The sequence below is a fragment of the Pangasianodon hypophthalmus genome, chromosome 10 (genome assembly GCF_027358585.1).
Source record: "Pangasianodon hypophthalmus isolate fPanHyp1 chromosome 10, fPanHyp1.pri, whole genome shotgun sequence".
NCBI lineage: Eukaryota > Metazoa > Chordata > Actinopteri > Siluriformes > Pangasiidae > Pangasianodon > Pangasianodon hypophthalmus.
In genome coordinates this window covers 6801532-6819041 of record NC_069719.1, presented here as the reverse complement: position 1 = coordinate 6819041, position 17510 = coordinate 6801532, and the positions used below count along the sequence as shown (strand labels likewise).

General features: G+C 37.4%; 1 protein-coding gene across 1 annotated transcript; it reads left to right on the top strand.

Annotated features, from left to right (window-relative positions):
• The first annotated feature begins 596 nt into the window (after positions 1-596).
• Positions 597-17312, top strand: plekhd1 (pleckstrin homology domain containing, family D (with coiled-coil domains) member 1). The gene is made up of 13 exons (XM_026944269.3): positions 597-2321; positions 4722-4815; positions 4951-5040; positions 5147-5223; positions 6895-6986; positions 7246-7298; positions 8888-8982; positions 10066-10159; positions 10440-10633; positions 12995-13127; positions 14528-14672; positions 16407-16550; positions 16855-17312. Exons 1-13 carry the CDS (start codon positions 2215-2217, stop codon positions 17013-17015), a joined length of 1479 nt encoding a protein of 492 aa, XP_026800070.3. The 5' UTR covers positions 597-2214; the 3' UTR covers positions 17016-17312.
• Positions 17313-17510: the final 198 nt, after the last annotated feature.

The following is a 17510-nucleotide window of genomic DNA, read 5'->3' as shown; positions in this document are numbered from 1 at the left end:
ACCATAGGCTTATAATGTACACTCACTGTCCACTTTATTAGGAACACCAGCACATTCATGCAGTTATCTAATCAGCCAATCATGTGGCAACAGCACAATGCAATATATATATAATCTGTTAAAAGTGGAGCTTTCGCCATTAGCTATTACTATAGAAGCAATAACATTACCAGAACAAGCACATTAATATAAATTGACAGAGCTGATGTTATAAAAAAATCAGTCAACACCTTCCGACCAATCAGATGCAAGAATTCAATAGCGAACTTGCAATAACGCAGTTTTGTGATATTTGTTGTTATGAAATTTATGCAGGCCATTCACACATCACTGCTTTACCTGTTTAAAATATTGCATTATATATTGTCCATATTGTGCATTCTTAGTTCATAGATTGATTGAAAAATGGAGATAAGTGAAGTGACGTGTGGCCGAGTATGGTGTCCCATACTCGGAATTTGTGCTCTGCATTTAACCCATCCAAGTGCGCACACACACACACACACACACACACACAGCAGTGGGCAGCCTTTTTTTTTTTTTTTTTTTTTTTTTGCAGTGGCGCCCGGGGAGCAGTTGGGGGTTCGGTGCCTTGTTTAAGGGTCTCATCTCAGTCGTGGTACTGAGGGTGGAAGAGAGCACTGGTCATTCACTCCCCCCTCCCCCCTCCCATCCCTCCTCCCATCCCTGCCGGACCTGAGACTCAAACCCACGACCTTCGGGTTGCAAGTCCGACTCTCTAACCATTAGCTTGCAACTATACCAAGCTAATAATGCAGTATGTAGCATTATGCTTGTTTAATATTGCCTCAGTCAGGGATTTGTTGTTTTATCAGCACTGTACTGTACTTATGAGTTCTATTATAAGCCAGTCATACAAGTTAATTATTAATCACTTTGCTCAGGAAGAGCACGATGATGATGAAGAAGATGAAGATGAGCGTAACCTGTGATGACCACGGCCCTCATATGTTTCTTCAAGCAGCTCACATTAATCAGTATGAAATATTGGAGAGCAAAGCATGTACGAGAGAGCTAACTAGTTTGGTAGTTAGCACTTTTATGTTCATTGCCTCAGTATCCCTGTATTTGGCTCCATCCATCTGGACCCAAATCCTAACCAGTTTCCCAGTCCCTGCTGATGAAAAGCTTCCCCATTACATGATTCTACCACCACCATGCTTCACTGTGGGAATTGTGTTCTCAGGATGATTTGCAGTGATGAGTTTCCACCAAACCTAAAGCTTTATGCCAAGGCTAAAAGGTCTCATCAGACCAGAGAACTGCTGAGTCTCCAGCATGCTCCAACTCCAAATTAAAAAGACTAGCATGACTTCTCACTTTCATTCTTTTGTCTATTCTGTGCTTTCCTTATAGAATCAGATTTCTATGTAAGCAAGATAGAAGTGCTAGTGATGGAAATGTGGAAAATGGGGACATCTAAGGACTGATTTTCATATCATTCCACCAGGTGGATTCTGACTTATTTCGCTAACTTGCTTGTGTTACTTGTCCCCTAAATGATTAAACCGCTTTCCTTCGTGTCATATTTTTGTATAAATAAAGATGTTGGCCACGTTTGATCCATGGATACCTGGTATCTGTTATGCAGGACTTCGAAGCACCTTTTTTATGTCTCTCGACAAGTCTGCATGCAGGTTTTAGTTTCCGCTGAATGATTACATCAAGTACTCTTAGCTCTGCAGCATGTATTCAGTATAAACAAGCTGTGATGGCTTGCCTGTCTGTCCCTAATGTGCATCAGTGAAAAACAGCTATAATGCTGTGAACCTGACATGCAGAAAGCCTTAAAGCAGATTAATGCACTGGGAAAGTGGACTATTGCTCTTTTGTAGGCAGCGTGAGCGTTTCTATAGTCGCACTGATTAAACTGAGAAGACTATTGCAAGTAATCTAAATAAGTGTCATATGAGACATCTATTGACCATCTTTCAGATTTAGAAACTCAGCCATACGCTGCTCTCTCCCTCTTGCTCTTTTGCTTTTACATATCCGATGCCTCTATTGACGTCCACATCATTCTGCCTTGTTGAGTTATTGGAAGTTCCCTAATTGGCTTTGTGTGCGTGTGTGTGAGCATGAGTGTGCTTTAGACTCTCTTCTGCTAATGTTAACCCCTCCACCCACTTCTTTGAAAACGACAGCCGTGTTTTTTCTCCTCCAAGCCCCTTTTTATTTCCTTCCTGGATCTCCATGGAGCAGCCGGACTCTAGCATCCCAGACGTCAGCAGGAAAGTGCAGCTGCGTGGCGTGCTGTGGAAAAGATCCTCCGGAAGACCATCAGCTAAATGGGCTCGAAGGTACAGTGGGGATCTCATCTCATCTCCTGTCGAGAAAAGGGGTTGGGTGTATTACTATTTTACAGTCTGTACTGATTTTAAATGCTTGCTGTTCTGAACATTTTAATGAATATAGGAGTTATAGGAATATAGGAGCATGTTGTTCATGGTACTGGTTAATTCACAGATTTTATTCTCTTGATAGTAGAACTATTATGGGTTTATTCCTAGACATGATGAGTCATGCAGTAGGACTCAGTGGAAGTACTGAGCAAATATACAGCTTTTTCGATCCATCCTAGAACAGAGTAGGGGAAAGTGTATACATCATTATTACTTGCGTAGTACCTGAAGTGCATTATTGATCCTGGTGCTTTTAATTCTAAAACTGATACAAAAAAAATTAGGATTTATAATCTAGATTGTAAAGATTGATATGTAGATGAACAATAAAAATAATAAATATCATCTTCATCTATGCAGCACTTTTTATTGGACCCCAAAATCTTAATGTGCTTCATACCGACTAAACAGTTTGCATGATAAAGCATATTAATAAATTACTTACAATCACTCACTGATTTAATACAGAGGGGTGACATATTAATGGAAAAAACAACCTAAAGCCTCCAGAATAGCTTTGTACAGATTCTATAAGTCTCTGGAACTGTAATGGAAGGATGAGCACAATTCTTCCCAAAGATACTCCCTCAGATGGTGTTTTTGTGATGGTGGTAAAGAGTGCTGTCTAATATGTCACTTGAAAAAAAAAATCCCCATTGGTGGTCAGTTGAATTGAGATGTGGTTACTGTGAAGTCCGTAGCATATGATTTATATCCTTTTCATCCTCATTAAACCTCACTCATTCAGTGAGCCCTTGTGCCTTGTGGATGGGGGCAGGGTCATCCTGGAAGAGATCACTCCCAGCAGGATAGAAATGTTTCCTCACAGGGTAAAGTTGATCAGTCAGAAGAACTGCTGTATTGATTTAATGTTATAGAACGTCCACAAAACCAGTTAGAAGTTAAACAGAAAAACAATGCAGCTTATAATGTTCCTGAGAAACAGGTAATTCTTCTGTCCTGAAGTAGTGGAAAACTTAAAGTTACACCGGAGACAATTTCCATAAATGTTAAATAAATGGCTCATCACAGAGAATTTTAACATATCAATGATTACAAAGGTTTTTTTTAAAACTGTTTATATGGAGTGTCTGACATAAAAGTCACTATGAATGGGTTTTTACTATAGAAATGATTAAAACGAATACATAATATAAGGTAGTAATTAGAATTGCAATCAGCACTATTGTCAGAGCTGCAGTTATAGAAAATGAATCAATTCTGACCAATCAAGAATTCAGCAGCACTGTAGTAGAAATGCCCAAATGAAAGGCAAATTGTAGCTAAAATAAGTAGAACATAAATTACACATAGCAAAAAAGATTTGTTTCTCTACAAATGTGAGATTAAGGTCAAATTAATCTCAAATTAATCAAATTAATGCCCAAGACCCACTGATGCGCATGGGGTGCAAAGGCTATCCCGTCTGGTCCGATCCCACAGAAGAGATACTGTAGTACAAATTGCTGAAAAAATTATTGCTGGCTATGATAGAAAGGTGTCAGAACACACAGTGCATCGCGGCTTGCTGCGTATGAGGCTGCGTAGCCACAGACCGATCAGAGTGCCCATGCTGACCTCTGTCCACTGCTGAAAGCGCCTACAATGGGCACGTGAGCATCAGAAATGGACCATGAAACAATGGAAGAAGGAGGCCTGGTCTGATGAATCACATTTTCTTTTACATCATGTGGATGGCCAGGTGCATGTGCATCACTTACCTGGCAAAGAGATGGCACCAGGATGCATTATGGGAAAAGGCCAGCAGGCAAAGGCAGTGTGATGCTCTGGGCAATGTTCTGCTGGGAAACCTTAGGTCCTGGGTAGGTTCATCTACCACCTACCTAAACATTGTTGCAGACTAAGTACACCCCTTCATGGCAACAGTATTCCCTAATGGCAGTGGTCTCTTTCAGCAGGAAAATGTACCCTGCCACACTGCAAAAAATTGTTCAGAAATTTGTTTTGAGGAACATGACAAAGAGTTCAAGGTGTTGACTTGGATTCCAAATTCCCCAGATCTCAATCTGAGCGAGCCTCTGTGGGATGTGCTGGACAAACAAGTCCGATCCATGGAGATCCCACCTTGCAACTTACAGGACTTATAGGATCTACTGCTAATGTCTTGGTGCCAGTGCACCTTCAGAGGCCTTGTGGAGCCCATGCCTCGACGGGTCAGAGCTGTTTTGGCAGCACAAATGGGGCCTATACAATATTAGGCAGGTGGTTTCAATGTTATGGCTGATCAGGGAAAATGTAACATTCGACCTGGTTCATTATTTTTTTTTAATTGAATAGATTCTTCATTATCAAAGACAGCTTCCTGCTCTACTATGCTGAGAATGAGAAAAGAAACTTTGAAGCTAACAGATACTTCAACATTCATCCAAAGGTAAGCGTCTGATTTCCATTCTGAAATTCAATCCAAAATCTGAAAAACAGTTGGTGCTAATATTGTGTTATTTTCCTCTTCTCTCCAGTCTGTTGTCTGTTTCTTTTTTACTGACTGACCATGTTGTTTTAACAGGGAGTTATTCCTCTAGGCGGATGTGTGGTCGAGCCAAGGGAGGAACAAGGCATGCCTTTTGCCATGGTTATCAACCATGAGGATTTTAATGTATGATCCATTCTCCTGTTTACCCTAAGGCATCTAAAAAAAACTGCACAAGACCAGAAATTCTACAGCATTTTGTTACTAACTCTGCTCTTATCATCCTTCACAGGGAGACATAGTGTTAGCAGCAGAGTCAGAGTCAGAGCAGTGCCAATGGCTGGAGATGCTGGAAGAGTCAGGAAAAGTGTGAGCCTTAGTACTTAAATGCATACAGTTAAGCGTAAGGTTTGCATACCTTTAGGACAAAATTCATTCATTCATTCATTCATTCATCTTCAGTGAATGCTTTATCCAGGGCAGGGTTGCAATGGATCTGGAGCCTATTCCAGGAACACTGGGGACAAGGTGAAGAGCAGACACACCAGTCCATCATGAGCACCTTTAGGGCAAAATGACGAACAAAATGCATTTATTTTATACAAGCAAGACATTTAGCCTTCATTTGCACAGTTCATCAATTCCCATCCACGAGCTAACTCTCTCCTGTCACGCCGCAACCTACAGAGTAATTGTGAACAAGCTATTGTTTTTGCACTTCTTTTCAAACTGTTGTTCATTTACAAGGCCACACTCAGCGGAAAGCGCTATCTACCCTCTTCCGCATACATGAGATCAAAGGTACTTGTGATTGGCTAGTGTTGCTCTGATTGACAGAGGAGAGCCAGTAATGCCATTATTCCCATTCAGAGAGCACTCTTGACTTTCAGCGACAGATGGCTGTGGCAATGTCGGGATTCACAATCCCCCAGCAATAGGGTAAATGCTTTCCTGTTGTGCCATTTAGGGGCCCCCAAATAGTGTATAGCTTGGGGTACTGTCTTTGCATTGAGTTTCTGTGCACCGTTTCCCTGTGACCAGGTGGATTTCCATTGCGTTCTCCGGTATCCGCCCAAAAACATACTAGCAGGTGGACTGGCTAAGATTTAGAAATTGGGTATCCAGAGTGTAGTTTCGCATCATCCCTACTGTTCCTGGGATAGGCTCCGGATCCAACCGTGACGCTGACCAGAAGAAAGCACTTACAGAGAATGAATGAATGAATAAGTGTATGTTATGATACACTATATGGCCAAAAGTATGTGGACCCCCAACCAATGACACTCATATGTGCTTGCTGAACATCCCATTCCTACGTTGGTACCCCCTATCCTGCTAAAACAGCCTCCACTCTTTTGGGAAGGCTTTCCACTAGATTTTGGAGCATGGCTGTGGGGATTTGTGCTCATTCAGCCACAAGAGCATGACTGAAGTCGGGGACGAGGTGTCCAGGCACGCAGTCAGCCTTACAATTCATCCCAAAGGTGTTCAGTGGAGTTGAGGTCAGGGCTCTGTGCAGACCACTCGAGTTCTTCCACTCCAACCTTGGAAAGCCATGTCTTTATGGCACTTGCATTATCATGCTAGAACAGTTTGGGGAAGACCCATGTATGGGTGTGATGGTCAGGTGTCCACATACTTTTGGCTAGATAATGATTTTTGGCAATTCTTTGCACTCAAATGTATATAGATGGGTCCAAAAATCTGACTTCACTAGCAAGAACTATTTTTATTTCATCATACTTATTCAAAATACTTAATTAAAAACTGGTTTAAACTGATACAAACCCAGTTTTAGGCAAATGTTTGTATGTAACTGAAATAAATCAGAATATACAGTAATGTTCTTCCAGAAATTTTCTTCAAACAATACCAAATGCATGCTCCTAACATATTTATATATTAAAGAAAGTATATAATCTTATATAAACTTATTATTTGGCAAAACTATATTACTGCAGTATACAGCTTGAAGAGCAAGACATATAGGATACTAACGGTGTATGTTATGTAATTTGTAATGTGGTGATATATTTTCAGCACCTGGAAGAATGCCCAGCTAGGCGAGGCTATGATTGAGAGTCTGGAGGCTCAGGGACTGCAGCTGGCCAAAGAGAAACAGGAGTACCTGGGTGAGGCTTATGGATGCATCAGTATCAGAGATGAACTCGATTACATTTCATAGCAGTGCCTCACAAACGCTATATGTTCCACTGATATTGTTCAAATAGGTTTTAAAACATATCAGTTTCCCATCTTGCTGTGAGCAAAACCTAATGTTCATAAAAAAAAGGAACACTGAGAATAATACATTCATACACACCTACAGTCAGTTAAGACTGATAATGACTTTAATTATAAAACTCTATACCTGTGCATGTTTTTCTTCAGATAAACTCATGGAGGAGACTGAAGAACTGAGCTTACAGAGAGAACAGAAGGCGGTTAGTTACAGGCTGTTATTTATTTTAGACTTACACACACCGAGTTGCCAGTTTTTTTTTTGTTTTTTTTTTAAAAGTCAGTGTAAGTATGCACTTGTATTTGCTGAGCTTCTATGCATTTAAAATGTGTTTTATGCTGCCAAAAATCCTTATTTTTCTCATTTTTCTCATACAAATTCTTATAATCATATGGATGCAAATTTGTCTTTGTATTAATAATGCTTGTGGATTTACATCCATCTTTGAATGCATGGCGAATGAGGTGTATGTGTGTGTGTGTGTGTGTGTGTGTGTGTGTGAGAGAGAGAGAGAGAGAGAGAGATTTTTATTTTGCATGTTGTCTGTTGGTCTTGTGAATTTATTGATAAAAAAAATTAAAAATGGCATTTTATCAAGCGGAAATATCAAATTGAATATTGAATATCGTCCAATGTATCTAGTATTTCCTTGATTACAGTAAAATAAGTATAAGATTAGTAAACCTATTTCTAGATTTGAAATAGTCTTGTTCTATTGGCAGATGCTTTAGCTATTTTTCTAAGCATTTATTTCTAGAAAAAAAGGAACATTATCTGCCAATAGAATAAAGAAAATGTAAGGCTTGATACTAGTATAAATTAGAGATAGCGAGATACCACTTTCTTCCCGATACTGATACTGAAACCTTGAGTATATTGTTTTTTTATTAACTATATAATTAATATTGTTTTCTTTAAAAACTACTAAGCTTTAACCTGTTTTTTTTGGCACTTCACATTTAAACTCAAAAATCGCTTATGTTCTAAATATAACAAATATAATAACATATGAATTATAAATATAATCAAATCGATCTTCACAAAAGAAAAAAAAAAAAACAGTCAAGTCTCTTTATACATAAACCTTTCCAGTTCCAAAAATAAATTTGTTCTCCAAATCCAATACCAATCATTGCTTGGATCATTTGTTACAGGATACAATATCTGATATGATATTCTATATGATTCTTTGATATCCAATCCACCATTTTTACTGGTATTGGCCTGATACTGATACTGGGTATATCATATCAGTGGCGTATCTATTAAAAATGATTAGAAATATCTTATGTTGAATAATCTTATATTTAGTTCATGGTCATCTTAAAGTAGGAAATTCTAGATAAATTTGACTATATGCAAGATATTTTCACGTGCTATGATGCTAATTTTGAAGTGTGTATCCACATAGTATGTATCTAGCCATATAAGTACACTTTGTAGGTATACAATTACTGACCATAGTCCATCTGATGCTATGGATAATTTCTCAGCCCACTTCTACCCAATCCACCAGTGGTAAGAGACCACTGTATGACCTTCGCTGACCATACACATGTAACTGCTGCTAGCTACGTTCTACAGTCTGTAACTGTACATGACAAAGTGATCTGTGTTGTAGGTTTACCTGATAAAATGCCCAAAATGTGCAGGTACAAGGTAGGAGTAGCAGGTGAATTACCATCTCTATGTAGTTGAGGATGTGTGTGTGTGTGTGTGTGTGTGTGTGTGTGTGTGTGTGTGTGTGTGTGTGTGTGTGTGCGTGTGCGTGTGTGTGCAAACACACTGTAGGAACTGGAACGGCTGAATCAGGTGCTGGAGCAAGAGAAGCAGAGGTTTGAGGAGGTGCTGATGGAGCTTAGAGCCGAGCAGGAGCAGATCAAGCGGTACGCCACAGTCTGTGTAAATCGCTGCATGGAATTAGTTTCATGTTTTTCTTTACCCTTTATTGCACAATGCTGCTGAATTCACGATTCTGATTAGTCGGAAGATATTGATTAGTTTTCTATAACAGCAGCTCTGATCATTCGAATCATAGCTTTATAATGCATGTGTTCTAATCTGTTATCATATCTATAGTAATAACTCGTTCACAGGATCTCGCTGAATGCTCCACATAATCTAAGGCTAAAATATTCCATTTTTAAATGTAATGAGTTTTATTTTAAAATGTGTTGTTATTTAACAGTTAGTTGAAATTGTGATTTTTATTTAGCATCTATAGAAGGGTCTTCAATGTCAACACTTCGTCAATAGTTTTCCGCCATGGTAGAGTCTTCAGGACCAAAGACTGCGCTTCTCAGTATCATGAAAAGCCTGCGTATTTTGTCTCAATAACTAAAAGAGAGAGAGTCTTTTCTGAGAATAACTGTTTATAGCTACTATAGCATAAGTGATAGCAAGAACTATCTTGTTTCACAGAAGTTTCATAACATTAAATGTAAATATAATGTATAAATAATAAGACATCGTATTTAGTAATTAATTAAAAATGTTAATCGTTAACAAATTGCTGTGGTATAAGATGTATAAAACACTTCAGAATGTGCTGTTATAGGAATATAATAATTTCCTAAAAATATTTTTATAATAAAAATAATACTTTCCTTATGTACTGAAAACTATAGCAGTGATAAATCAAAACACATAAAAGTATATCAGTATTCATCAGTAAGAGACGATGGAAATGAACACTATTGTTAGGATACATTTAAATGAAATGTATGATGTCATAATGATTTTAAAAAATGGCACACTTACGCAGGATGTGTAGATATGTCTTGAAGTAGTGAGTCATGAAGATATGTTTCGCCACGCATGCGAAGAGTGTATCAGGGTACTGAAGTGAAACTGATGAAGTCCCTCATATGAGTTGCAGAACATCTTTATGAATCAAAGACATTTCTGTATTAGTGTTTGTATTAGTAATGGCTTTTTGACGCTGCTGTAATGCTGTAGTGTGTTTTTAGGGATTTGGATGGAACAGCTCGGTCGCTGAAAGGAGTCGAGTCTGAGAAAGAAGAGCTTAACAGTCTGACCACTCGACTACAGCGGTCTCTTGAGGTACACAGCTTCCTGGAACTGCTTTAAAAAAACTGATCAGAATTACTGACTTACTGATACTACTACTGAGTATTAACTCCATATATATATATATATATATATATATATATATATATATATATATATATATATATATATATATATATATATATATATATATATATATATATAAGGAAATCTACACATCTGAGGCGAGTTACTGTTTTGGGATTTCTTTAAGTGAGCACTAGGCTTAGTTTAAGTGCTTCAGCGTTTAGGGCTTGTGTCTGTTACTGCTCAGGAGCTGTCTAAGGAGAAGCAGCGTACTCTGGATATGCTCAGAGAGAAAGGGATGGATGGGATTGACTCTGGAAATCAGGCTTCTGCTCCTGATCCTACATACCCAAAACCACAGGAGCAGCTACAGGGCAACCTGAGAAACATCGAGGAGCACATGAAGTGTCTACTCTGTGAAAAGAAGCAGGCAGAAGAGAGGTATAAAAAAAAATAACAGAAGGCTTGATGCTGATTTTTTTTTTTCCTGAACTCATCATGTGTTCTCTATTTGTATCTAATTCTATATAATATATTTTTTTAAATCCATGGAGTTTATATAAAATGAAAAAAAAAAAAAGACATGTATCACAAGCAACAAAAATGGTCAAATAATATATTGTTTAGATGTTAAAAAAATCTAAATGATATCATACGTCTATACATATCATATCATATATCATACATATCTAAATGATATCTAAATGATATCATACGTCAAAGTGAATATGATATTAACTTTATGTAATGGCTTTTTTTAATACAGCACTGTTGAATTCTGGATGTTGGTTGGTCAGAAAGTGTTGATTAATTTTCTATTTCAGCAGCTCCACATAAAGGGATTAAAAATGTGTTCGTTGCTACTGTGAAGTTTTCAGTCAGGAGTCATTTATTTAACATGTTTGGAAGGTGTCTCCAGTGTTAGCACTTAGTATCAGTCAGAGGGAAAACTGCAGCAAAATAAGTTTTTCAGAAGACTTTCTCAGTTTCTTAGTAACATGAAAAGCTGCGTCTTATTAACTTCAAGAGAGAAGAAAGAAAGAGAGAAACTGATGAGGGAAAAAGAGAGTCTGTTTATAGCTGCTATTAGAAAAGATGTTCTACAACGTTAATTGTAACTATAATTAAATAAAACATGTCGTTCTTACATAAAGAAATAAAAAATGTTAGCATGTTGTGTAAGAGGAGTCAAACTCTTGATATGTAGTCAACCTTGAGGTCCTACCAGTAACAGTAACTCCGCTTCGCCCGAGTGTTTTATTTCTTAAACAGACCATCATTTTGCCTTCATATAACGACTAGTTTCAGTAAATGATGACAAGCCTTTAGTATATTCATTACTGTCTTTATTACTCTAATCCAGACTCATTTCCACACATCATGCAATTTGCACTGTTTTTTTTTCTTTCCTGGTTTATATTTCATTCGCACTGTTGATATCATGCCAATTGCATGTCACTTGCACTTTACTGGCATCCTACCTCATTGTCTCTTTGCACTTTACACTTAATGCGGCTTGCTGTTCTGCACTTCTGGTTAGACGCTAACTGTTGGTTTTCAACTTGTACTCGGCTCAAAATACAGTAAAGTTGAATCTAATCTCATCTAATATAATCTAATATTACCTCCTAGTATAGTATTTTAGCAGACAAATTAGTATATTGAAAATATCTGAAAATTTCTCAAAGCTTTTTTTTTTGCTCACCATTAATTCAGTACTGAATAATTCAGTAGAATGCATGTTGTGTTATAAAGTATGCTTTAAACCACATGTGAAGGAATGAGCCTATATGCCTGACTGAGGGCTACCCCAGTGTTAATGGAGGCTGGAGGCTGCTAAGTGGAAATATCTATTGATTTGCAAACGAACATCATATTGATCAGTGACACCAATGAGCAGAGCACAGCAGTGAGGATATAGACTGACTTGAGGCTAGGAATGACTTGCATGACAGTAAAGCCCTTTTGTGTTGGTTAATTATGCTTTAGAAGGGTTTGTGCTGCCCTGCAATCTACCTCAGGTATTTATAGCATTCAGGACCTCTGATTTATTTACAGCTGTATCTGGCCAATGGCTTTAATACTAATTATTTCGAAGAATGACTTGAAATGAGGACTTTACTAAAGGAAAATGGTCTTATGTTCTTAACATCTATTATACCATGTCATGCTTTTTTTAAATATATCTCAGGTACTGACACTGGAGTCTCCCTCCGTAAATGTTAAATAAACGTCTTATTACAGAAAACTTCACCACATCAACTATTATACATTTTTTATTTGTTAAATAACAGCAAATGTTTAAACCTGTTTAATATTAGACTTAGATTATATGAAGCGTCAGCCATACAACTCCCTGTGAATTAGCTGTTACTATAGAAACAGTAACATATTTGAACAAGCTCATTAATATAAACCTGTGATTTGATTACAGCCGGAACAACTGCCAGAGCTGCTGTTATAGAAAATTAATCAACACCTTCTAACCAGTCAGATTTGAGAATTCAACAGCACTGCGGAATAAAAGATGATAAATGTTTAGTGCATCATTCGCGTCTGAATTTGTGCTCTGTGCTATATTTCCTACAAATAAAAATCGAAGTGCATTATGGGGATTCGTAGGATTTTCTTCATTATGTTTGCAGGAATGATTACAGCATGTGAAAACACCTGTAATAATGAATTATATAATGAATAGTGTACAGTGTGAATCCCAGCAGGGCTATATAATTGAATACAACACTCTCCTCGGCGTATGGATGTGCGTGCTGAGTGAGAGCTGCTCTGTGTCTCTCTCTGCAGGCTGAAAGAGAATGAGCAGCGAGCTCATGTGCTGCAGGAGGAGAGAGAGTTTTACTCAACTCAGGCTCAAGCGCTTCAGAAGTCCCTCAGTCAGCTAACAGCTGATAAACAGCAGGCCGAAGCTGAGCTCAAGGTGAGTAAGAGGGACATTTACGAATAACTGCTTCATCTATATGGCACCTTGAGGCAAAAAACACAGTGGAGAGAAAGCACTCTGGCTGTGTTGAGCAGTGATACAGGTGTGAGCAGTAGGAAGCTATTTGCCTTGAATCCACTAACAAAAGCTATATATATATATATATATATATATATATATATATATATATATATATATATAGTACTTGCAAAGAAATGCTGCAGAACAAATATTCCTTCAAAAATAATGAAATTAAAGGGTTTTACATTAAAAATACTATAAAGAGCAGCAAACAATAATAAATAAAACAAAGTCAATATTTGGTGTGACGACCTTTTAAACATATTAGTAGTCTCAGGTACAGTGTGTGCAGTTTTATGAGGAAATGAGCTGTAAGTGTTACTGAGCATCTTGCAGAACCAGCCACAGTTCTTCTGGAGACTTTGACTGTCACACTTGCTTCTTACTTTGGCAGCAAAAACCAGCAGCCTTCATTATGTTTTTTTTTTTTTTTTTTGTCTGAAAAGTGGTCTCTTAGGTAATATGCTGCTTTCTTTACAAACATTTTTCTGTAACATTTCATTTTGTGCTGGAAAACTAATGTATGGAAATCTAAAATGTTTTTTTGTACTGACTTGATAATATACATTTATTATTATTATTATTATTGTTATTATTATTATTATTATTGTTGTTGTTGTTGTTGTTGTTGTTTTGCCATTCTTCATTTCTGACATATGTCCAGCATACTGTATGACAAATATCACATTCAGAAAAGAAAACCATTTCAACTATTTATTTAATTTTCTAACTTGTGATAATTGAGGAATGTCATTGAAACCTGACACATTTAATGCCTCGTTGGTAGAAATTAAATTTCTTCATTTTGTGCTGTGTGTGCAGAATTTTGCACAAACACCTGATATTTACTCAGTCAGTAAAATCCCCTACGCATTATACTCGACTGCAGAAAATAAAAACCACAGTGGTTACATGTATTAGTGTGAAACTAATTCTAAACATTTTTTCAAAGGTAATTTGAATAAAGATAAATGTTTTCATATCAAATGCAGAGTCTTTGATTCTGTGTGCAAACGTGAGTGATGGCATTCATGCATGCTTCTCACAACCTTTTCTGCTATTAAATTTCATAGAATCTCTCTTCTCTCATTTCTCTCTCTTTGTCTCCTCTCTCTGCACACATATCCATTATCATTAAGTTACTCCTGAGCGATAAAAAATCAATGGTTCATCTCCACACTCCACTGCATCGTCCTTCTCTCCAGTGAAACATCGCTCATCTATATCATATATATATATTCCACACATCTTCCTTTGGGTCTATATAATTATGTCATGTAAGTAATGTATCTGTGTGTGTGTGTGTGTGGGTCCAGGCTGAGATGGAGTCCAGGGCAGAGATTGAACGCAGGCTGAAGATGGCTGAGGAGGCCCTGAAGAACCTGGAACAGGGTCTGAACTGTTTGGAGCGCAGCCGAGAGAGAGATGAGAGGATGATAGGAGACGTCAGCAACCTCCGCAGTGAGCATGCTCAAAATCACGTGTTAATATTTATAGTCAGGCTGTTTCTAGATACTATAAGTGGTATATGGAGTAGCTTAGGGCCTCTGAGCCACCAGGGGGCCCCATAAGAATGCATTTATTTATTTTTTTTCTGTATATACATTTGCTTTGCCCCCCAAAGATTCAGAAACAGCCCTTTCTACATTTCTAGTTATGAGATCTTTTTCAAAATGGCTGAATTGATTCCATTTCATTGCTTCATTGCATACTATTTTAACTGTTGAATTCTCAAATCTGTTTCATTTGAAAGTGTTGATTCATTTTCTATAACACTGCACGACATGCTGTTATCAGAAAACATTCAAATTTGGGGTGCTAACAGTGACTCCTCTTCATGTTTGGCTACATCACATCACCCTGATGTTGATTATTTTCCTATAACAGTATACCTTGTTGTGTTGAATTCCTTAATTTAACCTATTAACTACTAACAAAGAGGAAAAAGGAACCAAGCAGGAAAACCAAGTAAAAACAACAAGTCATACTTATAGTCAGTATAGTCACAGAACTTCACTAGATACCCGCATTATAAGTAAGGGTTAATATCAAATTCCTGATTTAAACCCAGATTAAAGGTTAAACATATCGTCTACTCTCTCAATCCGAAAGTAATGGAAATATGCTGCAATATGATATGATTATGGAAAATGTACATCAACAGAATTCCTGAGATTGCTTCTAATAGCACTCCTGCTTTCAGCATTTTTAAAGCTCTCCTCATCTTTCCCTCAGTAAACAGAGGTGGGCAAATGAGAAATTTATTAACTCGCCCACCAGGCAAGTGAAAGATTAAATGTTTAAGCAGTCCCATGATATGTTTTTTCCCTGAAACCTAGTTAAGTAGACTAAAAAACAACAATGAACATAATTTGACTCAAAATTATAACAAGCCAATTATATGTATTAATATGTATTTATATATTAATATATAAAATCCCTGAGAAGCGTGACTTTATGTAGTCAGACTTTATCCTCAAGCAGAAAGTTTGTGGCTAACATTTCAAGCTGTGAGCTGTAGTGCTATTTTGTCACATGTTAGATGGTATTTAAGTCTGGGTTTGTCTTCATTTTTGCTCTGTGAAGTGTTTATATGCGAGATGACTGTGTTGTACGAGCATTCGAGTTATAGAACAGTTTTTGCTTTATATATGTTTTATAAAGCATATTAATCAGTTGGGGGTATGTTTAAACAAACATATCAAATGAAAGGTTTTCTTTTGTGAAAGTCAGTGTACAGTAGCATTTTTTTCATCCTGTGGTTTTTAGACAAGTAAATAAATAAATAAATAAATAAATAAAACTTGTAACCATTATACCAACAGCTGACTGAACCTGCTTGTCTGCCAGGCAACTGTGAATAATAAAACTGATGAATTAAATAAACCGTGAATAAAAAGCCTGGATATGTAATTTGCTTGTCCTGAGCAACTGGGCATGCGATTTGCCCCAATAAAACACACAGACATTTCAAGACATAAAGCCCATTTTGTTCAGTAGCAGGTGATGATGCTTTTAATCTTTAAAATGTCACCCACGAAGGTGAAGTTTAAGGTTTTGCCCTATAAGTGAAGTTACACATGAAGTTGCACTTGAAACGTTAAATGTGAAGATGTGACCTTTTCTTTGCTTTTGAATTCATTTGCTATCTGAGTCCTGTTTTTTTCCTCCTCTTTCTCTCTCTCTCTCTTTCAGAGTTCTTTGAGGAGTGTATCTGTGCTGCAGAGATCGAGGCCAAGCTGCCTGCCATCATGAAGAACTCTGTGTATCTGCATAAAGCTGCTGCTCGCCGAATTAAAAGCTGTCGCATCCAGAGACATGCTTCTAGGCAACACTGGCGTGAGTGTTTCTCCTTCGTCCACTCACACACATACACAGCACACACACAACGACATTGTAGTGTCACTGGCGTGAGTGTTTCTCCTTCGTCCACTCACACACATACACAGCACACACACAACGACATTGTAGTGTCACTGGAACGTGGATTCTAAAATGATATTTTATATTGACCTGCAGTTGAATTTTATTTCATTAGCTTTAGGATAGATATCTGATATGCACTATAGAGCTCAGTTTATTATTTGTATCTACTGGTCTTACACACTTCTTCTCATCCTCCATTTCTTCCTGTGAAACACAGGGAAACACTCCCAGTCTTTTGCTGGACCACATGGCGAGACTTCCAGCCTGGAGGACCTGAAAGAGACCACTCAGTGTCTGAGTTCGGACAGCTGCTTTAGACAGCAGAGCAAAGCCCACAAGCCCATCACACGTCAGGCCACAGTGCAATCTGAGGACTGAGATCAGTGTGAGGTATCGACACCAACCTGGTCTGATCATCAATCAATGAGTAAAGATTTGCACACATTTTAGACAACTTGGATGAAAAGTTGTGAAAGGCTAGAGAGGTTAGTGTTATGAGAAGGGTCAGTGATGGGATATTTTCTTTCTTTGTGTGAAATCTCTTGCACTAAGGTACCAATTATTGGTTGATCAACAGACAGAAGGTCCTGAAAGATGTTAAAAATCTTACCTGAAAGATGTTAAAAATACGACCACTTTCTCTGCTGTAATAAGTTTTATATATATATATATATATATATATATATATATATATATATATATACATACACACACACAATGGTTATATATTATACTGGACAGAGTTTATTATTTATTTATTATAGCTTATTTATATTCTTCAGTTGCTTCCTCAGGTGTTCATGTGTTCATATTTATCAATTAAGACAGAAACCTCATTATGTTTCTGTCTTAAACATTTCTGACATATAGAAA

Excerpts from the sequence above, each read along its gene's own strand:
- plekhd1 (XM_026944269.3), top strand. The coding sequence starts at position 2,215 with ATGGAGCAGCCGGACTCTAGCATCCCAGACGTCAGCAGGAAAGTGCAG. Across the intron at positions 5,041-5,146 it reads TCAACCATGAGGATTTTAAT|GGAGACATAGTGTTAGCAGC; the intron begins GTATGATCCATT and ends CATCCTTCACAG. Across the intron at positions 13,128-14,527 it reads AGGCCGAAGCTGAGCTCAAG|GCTGAGATGGAGTCCAGGGC; the intron begins GTGAGTAAGAGG and ends GTGTGGGTCCAG.